This window comes from Centruroides sculpturatus, unplaced genomic scaffold (genome assembly GCF_000671375.1).
Source record: "Centruroides sculpturatus isolate CEXI.00-Female unplaced genomic scaffold, Cexi_2.0 scaffold261, whole genome shotgun sequence".
Lineage (NCBI taxonomy): Eukaryota > Metazoa > Arthropoda > Arachnida > Scorpiones > Buthidae > Centruroides > Centruroides sculpturatus.
Window position 1 is genome coordinate 528,174 of NW_019384426.1, and position 11,584 is coordinate 539,757.

At 31.1% G+C, this 11,584-nt stretch overlaps 2 protein-coding genes across 2 annotated transcripts; both read right to left on the bottom strand.

Annotated features, from left to right (window-relative positions):
- Positions 1–4,793: 4,793 nt before the first annotated feature.
- LOC111619567 lies at positions 4,794–7,183 on the bottom strand. Its single transcript, XM_023361313.1, has 2 exons — positions 6,957–7,183; positions 4,794–6,878 (listed from the first exon to the last, which is right to left on the bottom strand). The coding sequence occupies exons 1-2, from the start codon at positions 7,005–7,007 to the stop codon at positions 5,886–5,888; spliced, it is 1,044 nt and encodes a 347-aa protein (XP_023217081.1). The 5' UTR covers positions 7,008–7,183; the 3' UTR covers positions 4,794–5,885.
- A 3,035-nt stretch (positions 7,184–10,218) lies between these two features.
- LOC111619596 (zinc finger BED domain-containing protein 5-like) lies at positions 10,219–11,576 on the bottom strand. The gene is made up of 2 exons (XM_023361359.1): positions 10,916–11,576; positions 10,219–10,251 (listed from the first exon to the last, which is right to left on the bottom strand). Exons 1-2 carry the CDS (start codon positions 11,540–11,542, stop codon positions 10,219–10,221), a joined length of 660 nt encoding a protein of 219 aa, XP_023217127.1. The 5' UTR covers positions 11,543–11,576.
- Between the last annotated feature and the right edge of the window lie 8 nt (positions 11,577–11,584).

Genomic DNA, 11,584 nt, shown 5'->3' on the forward strand with positions numbered 1-11,584 from the left:
TATATTTAACAAAATACTTTGCCATCTAGTATTAAAATAACGAACTAATGAGCCTATTATTAATCTAAAGTTCCAGACGATTATTATTTATATAAAGAAGGTTCGATAGTCGTCCGCCATGAATCAAGATCAAAATCCAAGATGGTCATTAGCTGAGGCATGGTTACCAACGCGCTAGAATATACTACATAAAGTGAATGTAGCGACGCCATGTTTAATTAAAGAAAATTGAATACACGCCGCCATTTTCCTTTTAGTCAACGGGTGTGGCATTTGTGTTATATGTAAAGACAACGAACTAGAATATTCTAACTCGTTGAGTAAAAGCGTGCGAAGGAAAAGAAGAGATTTAAAGGATGAAGGGTGGTGAGATAAAGGAGTGTCATATGTCGTATATCTCGAGAGAGGTCGGACTTAATGAAGATATTATTCGTTATTAACATTTACAGTTTTTCTTTTTATAAAATTCATCACTAACTTGAAAATTAAGCTTTTTGCCATTCGATAATAATTAAAAATATAAAAAGTTATTTTTTAAATAAAATTCATAACAGCCGGAAAAGTTACGCAACTCGTTGCATGATTTTTTTCACAAGTTGCTAGGTTTAAAATGAAGTAATGTTTTAAGTTAAAAGAAATAATAATAATAAAACTATATTAATAATTCTTATCTTCTTATTTATATTAAAACTATATTAATAATTATAAAAAGTGCTGCAATTTTTTATTATACTTTTAATTTATTTAATTTAAAATATACGTTCTCAACCTCAAATTATTAGTAGTGGCTTTCCCCTATACAATATACTTTTTACTTAATAATAGAGCGTGCGGATCATTTATTAACTGCTTTCAGGGGAAGTTTTGAATTGCAGTAATGTAACTTCCGCTTTACATCAAACATTCGTTTATAGTCAGGGTCTCCTGCCCCCAAGGTTTTCATAACTAGTCTCGGATTTCATCTATCTAATTCAGTTCTCGAGATTAAGGAATGACGGACAGACGAANGGAAGATATTGAATAATAATAATTATTATTAATATCCGAAAAATAAAAGGTAATACTGTATTTTGTTAGAAAAATAAGACAAAATGTACAGTACCTACTTAATTAGTAAATTATTATTTTTCTACGTAAGTGTTTTGTGTTAGTTTTTTGTTTTTTATTGTTTTATAGTGAATAATAAAATAAATGACGAAAAAGAATGTTATTGTTTATGTGCAACCTCCTTTCTGCCACAAAAAGTCGATTTACCGAAATCTACCGAAAATTGCCTAATGAATCTACCGATGGCAAGCAAATCGGCGTGGCAACACTGGGTAGGCCAAAGTCTATGTTGATTTGGTTAGGCAAAAGTAGTGAGTCGCGTTAGCGCCTATGCCTTTTTAAGTGTTTTTGTAGTGTTTTTAGTTATTCCAAATTTTATTTTTTTGAGTTTTTTGTAATATACGATTGTTGTATTCGGCTTCAGATCGTCGGTTTTTAAGAAGATGGACTGTACAGGGCCCACTAGTGGCCAAACGGTCTTTGTATCCTGAACACTGGGAGTTCGGTCGTGGGTTCGCGCTTCGCTCGGACGGGTTGGTCACGTGAAGTTTCCGGGTTTTCTCCACATCTGTAACGCCTAAATAGGGGTCAGTTTCCCTTAAAAAGACCTCCCAAAAGGCATCCCGTAAGCAGATCGCCCAAGTGTTGCGTTGCCACAACTTAACAAACAAACAATGAACTGTACATGAATTTAGAACTGGTGAATTTTTTGGAATTTTTGAATAGACATTCGTGGGAAGTGAAAATGTCATGCACAGAGTTACTATAACAGCAAAAGTTGTACATTTTTTACATCATTCGCAAAAATCAAACTGAAAAAATCAAACTAATGTAAGGTGGAGAAACTAGATATTTGCCTCAAACCATAAAACTAAATCAGGAAAAACGTTGTCCCACTTATATTACATTCATAACTATAATATTGTTTTAGATAATTTTATGTAAATATTAATAAATTGGATAGTGAAGTATACACTATATTTATGTAACTTTCGTTCTAATATTGGAACAGTTTTATTTAGAAAAATCGTTTCTAACTTTTGATTTATTATCCACTTCTATTAATTAACAGAGCTGTAGAGCATATTGATAGGAACAAAAAAGTCAAAGGAACCGTGCCTCATGGAAATTTGTAAAGAACGCCCACTAGGGGGCGTCCCGAGCTACTAGTACCGTGTTTCCCCGAAAATAAGACATCCGCAGAAAATAAGACCTAGCACAGATTTTGCTGAATTGCGAAATATAAGACCTCCCCCTGAAAGTAAGACCTAGCGAAGTTTTTTTAGTCGTAACGGTCATCGACAGATGGTTGAAAGTGGCAGTTGGCTTTTTGAAAGTACAGCCACTGATTGGTCAGCAGACAATTACGCCACACGGCATGATTTGCATAAGACTATGGCTTGGGAATCACAGATTTGCATAACGTTACGGCTGGTGATGGCTAATTGGTCGGCCGGGAATCACGCCACATGACATTTGCATAGTGCTACGGTTCAGTAAGCACTAATTGGTCATCGAGTCCGATGTTGACGCTATAAAAAGGCGACAGTTCGACACACCGGATATACGTCACTCTCGTCTAAGTTCGACTTGGGAATTTTTTTGTTCAATAATAAATGTGAATTCTTCTTCCTGGAAAAAATAAGACATTCCCTGAAAATAAGACCTAGCGCATTTTTCAGAGCAAAAATTAATATAAGACATTGTCTTATTTTCGGGGAAACACGGTATATAAGAAACGAAGGTACAAAGAAATGTTTTATTGAGAATTTTTAGATACATTGAAAATAAAAATTTCTTTCTTGAAGTATCGTAAACTTTTCGGTAGATTTGGTGCTTCAATCGGTAGATCGGTCCCAAAATCGGTAGATCTAACGAAAATTCGGTAGACGTGGCAACATTGGGCCTACCGGGCGATCGGAACGCCGCCCTATCGGGAATAGTTGTCTCGAAAACGAAAGGTGATAACAATAGCAGATCTCAAACCAGATTATCTAATAACTATGGCTAAGGCAACTGCTCGCACAGTTCAATGCAATTATACGAAAATTATCGCATAATTTATTTATTCTTGCAGTTTTATAGGTCATTTTTTAAATCTAAAGTTTAGTGTTAATCTTTATTCAACAATAAATTTTGTCTGAATAACTTTGCACTAGTTTGATTTTTTCAAGTTCGTTTCTCGCATAGCCTTTCGTCATCTCGTAACTTTTGTTACATTGGTAAACTTTTTTAAAACTCTTGCATACTCTTACAAAACGAGTTATAATATTCGAGCTTGCTGCCTTTACACAACACAAACGACACGCCCCTTGACTCAAAAATGGTGGACGTGTATTCACTTTTCTTTAAACATGGTGTCGCTACAGCCACTCTATGTAGTATTTTCTAGCTCATTGATTTTTACTGTGCGATTAGTGTAATATAAGTTAATGTCGTTAACATTTTTTTCTTATTATATTGACAACGTTTAAAAAATAATTTGATTTGTGATATTAATTTTCTTGCTTCAAATCTATTTAATCAACCCGATTGGTTTATTATTATCATTAAGATTATTGATATAAACATAATTCCGAATGACAACAATAAAATTAATGCCAGATAACATTAATATTATTATTTTATCATTTTAATCGAATTGCACTTAAAAAATAAATTAGTAATCGAAAATTCTAATATCATCCTTTTTGTTTTGATTAAATGATAATTTTCAAATATGTATTAGCTTATTAATTATTGAAATTTTATCATTCAGCTTACATTATTAAAATATTTTATAAATAATATGCGTAATGCTATATCAAAACTTCGTTCAAAACGGATCCAGAGAATTTTTTAATTGATGTCTTGATGCATTTCCGCATAATTTACCTATTATATGTTTAAAAAAGACCAACTTGAAATTACTTAACCGTGGCCGGATGAATAAAACTACTGAACACTAATTAAGAACACAAAATTTCATAAAAGCGCTCAAACCACTCCGGTAAAGAAAATCACTCGCGGATTCGAGCCTGACTAACAAACTGTGTACATGAATTTTTCCGGGTTTTCTTCACATGTCTAGCACCTATATAGGTGTCAGTTTCTCGTAGAACGAAAGGCAGATCACCCCAAGATTAATGGAATTCAATCAATCTTGAGGCGAATTTGCTTTACTGCATGAATCCTTTAGATACAATCTAAATGTATGGTTACGAAACAGAAATTAGTGCCGTCTTCGATTTATTAAAAACATTTCCTACAAAATTAATTTTTAAATATTAAAATCAAAGAAATATTATGCCAGAAAATGTCTTTTGGGATAGTGTTATTGCTGTCGAAATAACCGAATAATTTCAAGATATTATATATATATATATATATGATGCCAAAACAGGATGCCAAATTCATCCCATCTAAATCGTCTTACCTAAAAATTTTCATGAAGACATGAAGACAGAAAAATTTGACTGAAACGTCGTTATGTGTACTACTGAAAACTACTCATTACTACATATATCCAAGACATCGTTAATTAGAGAATAAATAAACGGCTTTTCCTGACTCTTTAAGGTGTAAAGTCACGTGTCCGATTATTTGTACGTATTTCCATTATTTAATGCTTGTGTTACATTTTTATTGTTATAACTTTTTATATTAGACTAGTGTTTTCTATGCAAATTTTTAATGTACTTTTAAGAAGGGCTTATTAGATACATGCCGCCTGAAGCCGTCGCCTAGCTGCCTCATACCATCAACCGGTCATGAACCAAATACAGGCTATTTGGCTATATTTTTCGTTATTACTATCGCTTTGTTTACCGAAGAATGCTTTGTTTATCTGTTGGCAAACGGTATTATGGACTATCTATCACTTTCTTTGACCAAGATGCTAAACGATTGCAGGACACGAAAACACTACAATAGAATTCGTTTCGGTTAAACTAAAACTGATTTACACGAGAAAACACACCTTAAAATTCAATTGCTAGCTTGCAGGTTGCTGCTCTTATTTGGTACTGGTCATTTGGACCAAGTAACACATATGATGTATGGATGCGGTGCTGTAACAATTCTAGGTGTTTTATTTCGTGGGCGAGTTCTGAGTATTTACTAATTCTTTTCTGTGGAGTTGCAGGGGGTTTCTTCTGACACCCGTGACGTGGCCTGGAGAAACAGGCGGATGAAAAACATACCTTTCTCAGGGAGAAAATTTGAGCTGTCCCGAATGAGCAACTCGGGACACGCGGATGGAGAAGGAATTTAAGGGAGACGAACATCCAGAAGTGATTCGCTCCGCTAAATTAACATTACAACCACAAAGATTTATTTAACATAGGAGAATAATTGATAACAGCTAACACATTCATCAATATACAATTCCTAATACATTTATAAGTAAAATAATTAATGCACCTCTTGGTTATCTATTGTATCTGAAATATCAGGCATGAAGTGCCAAATACTACCTGAAGTTAGTGGATAATCGAGGTCCTGAGGAGATTTGAAACAAAATATGCAATTGGTTTGCTTATCCAGCTATATTAAAGCGCTCTCTACGATGTAATGTATCAGTTTCTCCCTACCGAGGAATTTTGGAATTAAACTTTTATTGACAAATTCCAAACTGTATCTTGTAGATTAATCTAAATATACAGTTCATAATTTCACCGTACTCCATTTAACTTTTAAACATCAATTTAATTATAGATTACTTTATTTATGAATTGTTTTGAAGATGGAAAATAATTTAAACAAAACCACATTTATTCTTTCTCTCCAAGAAAGAGTTATGTATATTCCATATTGAAGATAACTTGTACAGTGGATTATCATTTATATATTTTAATCATTTAACTCTTATCCCTTTTATTCGATTTCTTTTCAAATAATATATTTAGTAACATTTCCTGAGACGTATTCAATTCTTCAGGAATCTTTATCAGAAAGGTTTTAGGTCCTATTTTTGTCACGGAAGATTCATTTTTCTCTCCAACTTTTCTATATTCTTTTAAAAAGGTTTTAACTAAAGTAGATGAAGATTGTTGCTGATCATCGTTATTTCCAAAGGATCGTTTATCATCTCGAATTAATCTGTTCGTTATAATAGTTCTCGCTACCGATTCCATTTCTTTCAATACATCATTATCCAATTTATCGTCGACTTTCTTATTTTGATTAATCCTAGAAATCAAAACATTTTTCATCCCTGTATGAATTTCTTCAATAATATTTCTGTCTGATTGTATTTTTTCACATTTTTGAAAGATATCAGAAAATATTTTATCCGTAATTTGATTAAAAGTATTTTCTAAAGTTACATTTCCATCGAAGCATTTGTATAAAGCATTATGCGTTTCAGATAGAAAATCTTCAGAATCTATCGTCGATGTATCTCTGAGAACGTAACGTTTTTCTCGTTGATTCCATTCGTACAAGAAATGTTTTCGAAGAATATTCAGATCGTTTTTTTCCGATCGTATAATTTTAGGAATTTGCGAAGCGTGTGAAAAACGGGCCTTTTGAAAATTTGTTTTTTCGTTGGAATTTTTGTCTTTGGTCTTCTTCGAAACATGTTTATTCCCTTCTTGAAAATGTTTGAAATCTTCAGAAATAATCAATGTTTCGTATTTATTCGGTGAGATGGGCATTTTCATTATTGTAAAATGCTCCTGACTTTGGTCATTTATTGTTTTTTCGTATTTATTTATTGTAGTCACTTCAGGATTTTCTTCTGACGAATCTTCGTCGTCTTCTTTTGGAATTTTATTTTGAAAAGTTTTATACGTTTTAGTTTTTTCGAATATTTCGTTTAAATCTTGTTCACTGCAACTATCGAGTTCATCCTAGACAAACATGAAAATAAATCCGTAATAATAATAATTGTGATTCTTTATTCGTTTGATAATTAAGAAAGTTCTTACCACTTCATTCTTTTCCCCAAAACAAAAAATTAATTTTAAAAGCTTCGACATAATTCTATTTGAATTAATAAATTTAGTAATTTGGTACAAAATAAATTAAAATTGTTTATTTTAATCCATATAAAAAAAGGAAGCCCGTATGTAAAAACTATATAACCATTAATATGCACTATTACCGATATACTTAATTTATCCATTTGTATTATATAATACAGAATTAATTATACTTAATAATACATTGTGGAAATAATAATGATACATTTTATTTAATTATTAGGTATTGTTTTTAAATGTATAATTTGGTTTAATTAATACAAACTATTTGACAATAAACTACAAATTTAATAAAAATTGAAGACAAAAACTGCCCAAAAAATAATAATGACAAAATAGATCATTTTAATCAAAAAATTACGTTAATTGCTACATAGTTCCCATAGATATGACACTAGCCAATTGAATCGAGCTACAGACTTACATTATTTATTGGCTTGCAATTTGAAAAAATTGTAGACAAATTCCCACTGTTGTCCGTCTGTCTGTTTGTCTTCCTCAATCTCGAGATTATTGCTAGATAGGAGAAAGTTAAGATAAGAGGTAGAAAGCTTAGTAACAGGAGACCCCGATTAACTATATAAGAACTTCTGATGCAGACTAAAAATCATGTTATTTCAATTCAAAAATTTTCCTTGAAAGATGTTAGATACCCGCACGACTCATTTGTTATAGGAAAAGTATGATATACAGGGGCAAGACACTGTTAATTTAATGGTGAGCATATATTTTAAATTAAATAAATTTAAAAATATTATTAAAAATTGCTGCCCGGCATTGTGACGATGTCACAATAAATAATTGCTCGTTGTCTCTTATGTTCTTTAGAATTAAGCACAGAATTGCTATAAAGAACTCATACAGGAACATTTTTATGATGGAAAAAGTAGACTTTATTTTCTAGTTTTTATGAAAGGAAATACAGTTCGGGCCAATTTGCCCCTTGTCAGTCCTTAATGTATAATAATAGTAAAATTGAAATGATATCTAATGGTGATCAATGGAATAATTAAGTATTTAAAAACATAGGGGTAAAACAAGTGATGTTTAAAACTAAAAAGGTAAAACTTGGTAAAATATAGAAAAATTGGCAAATAAAAGGATAAAAACATAAAAACTTTAAAATAAAACAATAGAAACTGACTAAAATAAAAGATGTAAAATGCTTCACCGTACATGTACGTTTATCAGACAGGTTGATTGTCATACGATCAATCGTCCTTTCATAAAAAATAGAAAATAAAAAACTTTTTCCATCAAAAAAGTGTTCTTATATGATAAGTTCTCTATAGCAATTCTGTGCTTAATTCTAAAGAAGTTATTGATTTTTACAACGTTTTACTTTCTCGGGTGTTACGTATACAGAACGAGCAATTATTTATTGTGACATCGTCACAATGCACTTTAGTAGTGTCTTGTCCTGTACATCATATTATTCCTGTTAACAATAAACTAATGCCGGTCGTGTATGTAACTCCATTCAGGAGAAACTTTTCGAATTAAAATAACATAACTGTCGGCCAAAAGCTGAAGTTCTTGTACAGTTAATCAGAGTCTTTTGTCCTCAAGTTTTCTATATCTCGTCTTAACTTTCACCTATCTACCACCGTTCTCGAGATCGAGGAAGGACAGACAGGCAACGGACACGTAATTCGTTCCTAGTTACGTGTTGTCTAGTGTATCGATGGCCTAACACTCTAATGTTAAATTTAATATTTATTTACAAAACGATAATTCAATTAAACATGATTGTAGCTTTGTCCTCTTAATGATTTTTATGGATTTCTCAAAAACCGACTCGAAATTTATCTTGCTTGTCTATACCTAGATTTTGTCTTTCTTTGTCATCTATTTAGTGTAATGTATTAATATGAATATAGGTTGGCGTGGGAAAAGTAGCCCTGGTTTATAGTTTATTGGAAATACAGAATAAACGTAAAGACCTAATACTGATATCAGCGTCATAGAAGATATTGAAAGTGGTTATCTTTCGCATATTTTTACACAGCTACGCACGTCGAACAGTGGTCTTCCGTGTTTTCTAAAATATATTTTTTCTAATTCATATTTATTTGGCATCTATTGTAAAGTTCAGTTATCAAAACTATTTTAAGATTATAGCAATGTTAAATTGCTTTTTAAACTGTTCCATTACAGTACTTTGCTCTTTCTCCCATTTATCCAACGAACCATGCAATTTAGAACGCCAGACCATATTATCAGCGTAGCGTTCGATGTCACAATATCTAAGTTACTTTAACATATCTTAGAAACTTGATATGGGCACTCGAAATGAATATCATAATTAAACAATTAATCGTTTAAATCATGCTTTAAAATTTTATAATTATAATACTGTATTTATATACATATCAGAATGTTCGAAAACATAATCAATACGATTCGAATCCGTTCAGTTTGCTCCGAGCAACGAAATACGTTCAAATAAAAGAAATCGAGCAGACAATAGAGCGTTCATAAATTATATTCAAATTAAAATCTTCCTCAAATATCGATTTAAAAGTGTTATTAATATATAAATACGATCTGAAAATTTTTAAAAATTATTCTAAATATTTATACATAAATAAAATTAAAAAAAAAAATATTTTAATATATTTAATGTGCTACAAATAACCCTAAATGAACGAACCATGTTTCCACTAATAATTATAGCCGCGCCACCTGGCGTTGATAACCGGAACCACCTATCACAACAAGTTATGACGACTGCTGTATTGTTTTAACGTTTGTTCAGTTTCTGTGAATGTTTTTTTGAATACTTTCAATAATGAAGAAAGTGTTTTTTATATATTTAACATGCTTGCTATTCGGTAAGTATTATGTTTAACGTTAAAATAATTCAAATATTTGACTTTAAAATGTTTCCTTTATTAACTTGATAACATGGAAACTTGGCATGTATTTACAGTACTTATTAAAATATTTATTTTCTTTATTTATATGTTACTGATGATAACTTATTGATGTTTTTCAGATTTTTAACAAAAATTCCAACTAAAATAAGTTTTAATTGAAATATTTGTACCATTGCAGCATAAAATATGAACAAAAAGGTATTAAAAACTTGAAAATCAAATTTCTGATACAAAAATAGCTTAAAATTCTAGAAAAACAGACTGAAAATTCCTGAAAACACATAAAATTTTACTGCTTTAAAAAAATTAAAGAAATTTTAAAGTGTTATTTAAAGAGTTAATTTATTTTCCATACTCTTGCACTGTTAATTAACAGAGTTCATCATAAAGGTTATATAAGCTATACATTGTTAAAACACAGTCATTTATAATAATATTACCTTTTAAAGCACGGGCTTCATCTTTAGATCTTCATGTACTTGTTACTCTACTATTATTTTATTGCTAATTTAGTTAGAAGCAATAGAAGAGACGCTGCTACGATTTATCTGTAACTACGCTGCTCTGTTCTGACAGATGTATTCGTATGGGCACATCTTTTTTTGAGTGATTTCTGTCATTTTTATTTTAGGTTTTTTATTGCCTTAACAGATCAGACTTAGTAATTTATTGTTGGGTTTGAGTAGTTGATCTTCCTCTTTAGATTGAAGTGTGTTTGGCTCTACTCCTTACTGATTTCATTTTATATTCTTCTAGTAAAAAACAATATTTTTATTTTAAACTCTTCATTCGGCTGATGCTGTTATTAAAATTTAACAAATGTAAATATTTTTATCCTATAATTAAATATATTTTTTTATTTTTAGCATTTCTTAGTTTTATCGTTTTCATTAATTTTCAATGATATTCCTACCCATAAAGAGCTATATAGTAATTTCTTTGAATGATGCAATTTTCATTACAAAAAATTCAAAAAATTTGATTTTTGGCATTGAGATAATTTTTTATTTTTTCAATTAAATTTACAAATCTAGCAAGAACTTTGCCTTTACTGAGCCAACATACTTGAGTATGTAGAATGAGATCAGGATCTTCAGGATTTTCTAATAGGGCCTTGAAAAGGTGGTGTTGCAAAGGAGCTGCACGAATTAAGTTGACTATTTTTGTAATTATTTTCATGACGTGTCCGAAGGGTAGTATTTTACCACACAAAACTTCCTGGTGGATAATACAGTGATACGACATAAAATTTGGAAATGATTTATCTTTTATGCAGAGGGCAATAAATCCATTGACATTACCAACCATTGCTGGTGCTCCGTCAGTGGTTATCGCAGACAACTTCTGGAGAGGCATATCTATCGACTTTGCATATGTTATAAATATTTTATAGATATCCTCACCTGTTGTTCGTCCTTTCATGGGTAATATTTTTAGTAGATCTTCTTTTACAGTAAAGTCACTAAATACCATTCTCACCATAACTGCTAACTGTGCTGTGTCTGATATGTCGGTAGACTCGTCAAATTGAAGTGAGAACCACTCACATATTTCCAAATCACTCTTTAACTGAGTTTGCATATCCTTTGAAATGGCTTGTATTCTTCTTGTAACGGTGTTATCTGACAACTGTAAGTCTTGTATTGCTGACATGATCTCACGTTTGTTGGAAAATCCCTCAAATAAGCAATCGGC

Excerpts from the sequence above, each read along its gene's own strand:
- LOC111619596 (XM_023361359.1), bottom strand. The coding sequence starts at position 11,542 with ATGTCAGCAATACAAGACTTACAGTTGTCAGATAACACCGTTACAAGA. Across the intron at positions 10,252-10,915 it reads GCAAAGTTCTTGCTAGATTT|TGCAAGAGTATGGAAAATAA; the intron begins GTAAATTTAATT and ends GTTAATTAACAG.
- LOC111619567 (XM_023361313.1), bottom strand. The coding sequence starts at position 7,007 with ATGTCGAAGCTTTTAAAATTAATTTTTTGTTTTGGGGAAAAGAATGAA. Across the intron at positions 6,879-6,956 it reads TTGGGGAAAAGAATGAAGTG|GATGAACTCGATAGTTGCAG; the intron begins GTAAGAACTTTC and ends ATGTTTGTCTAG.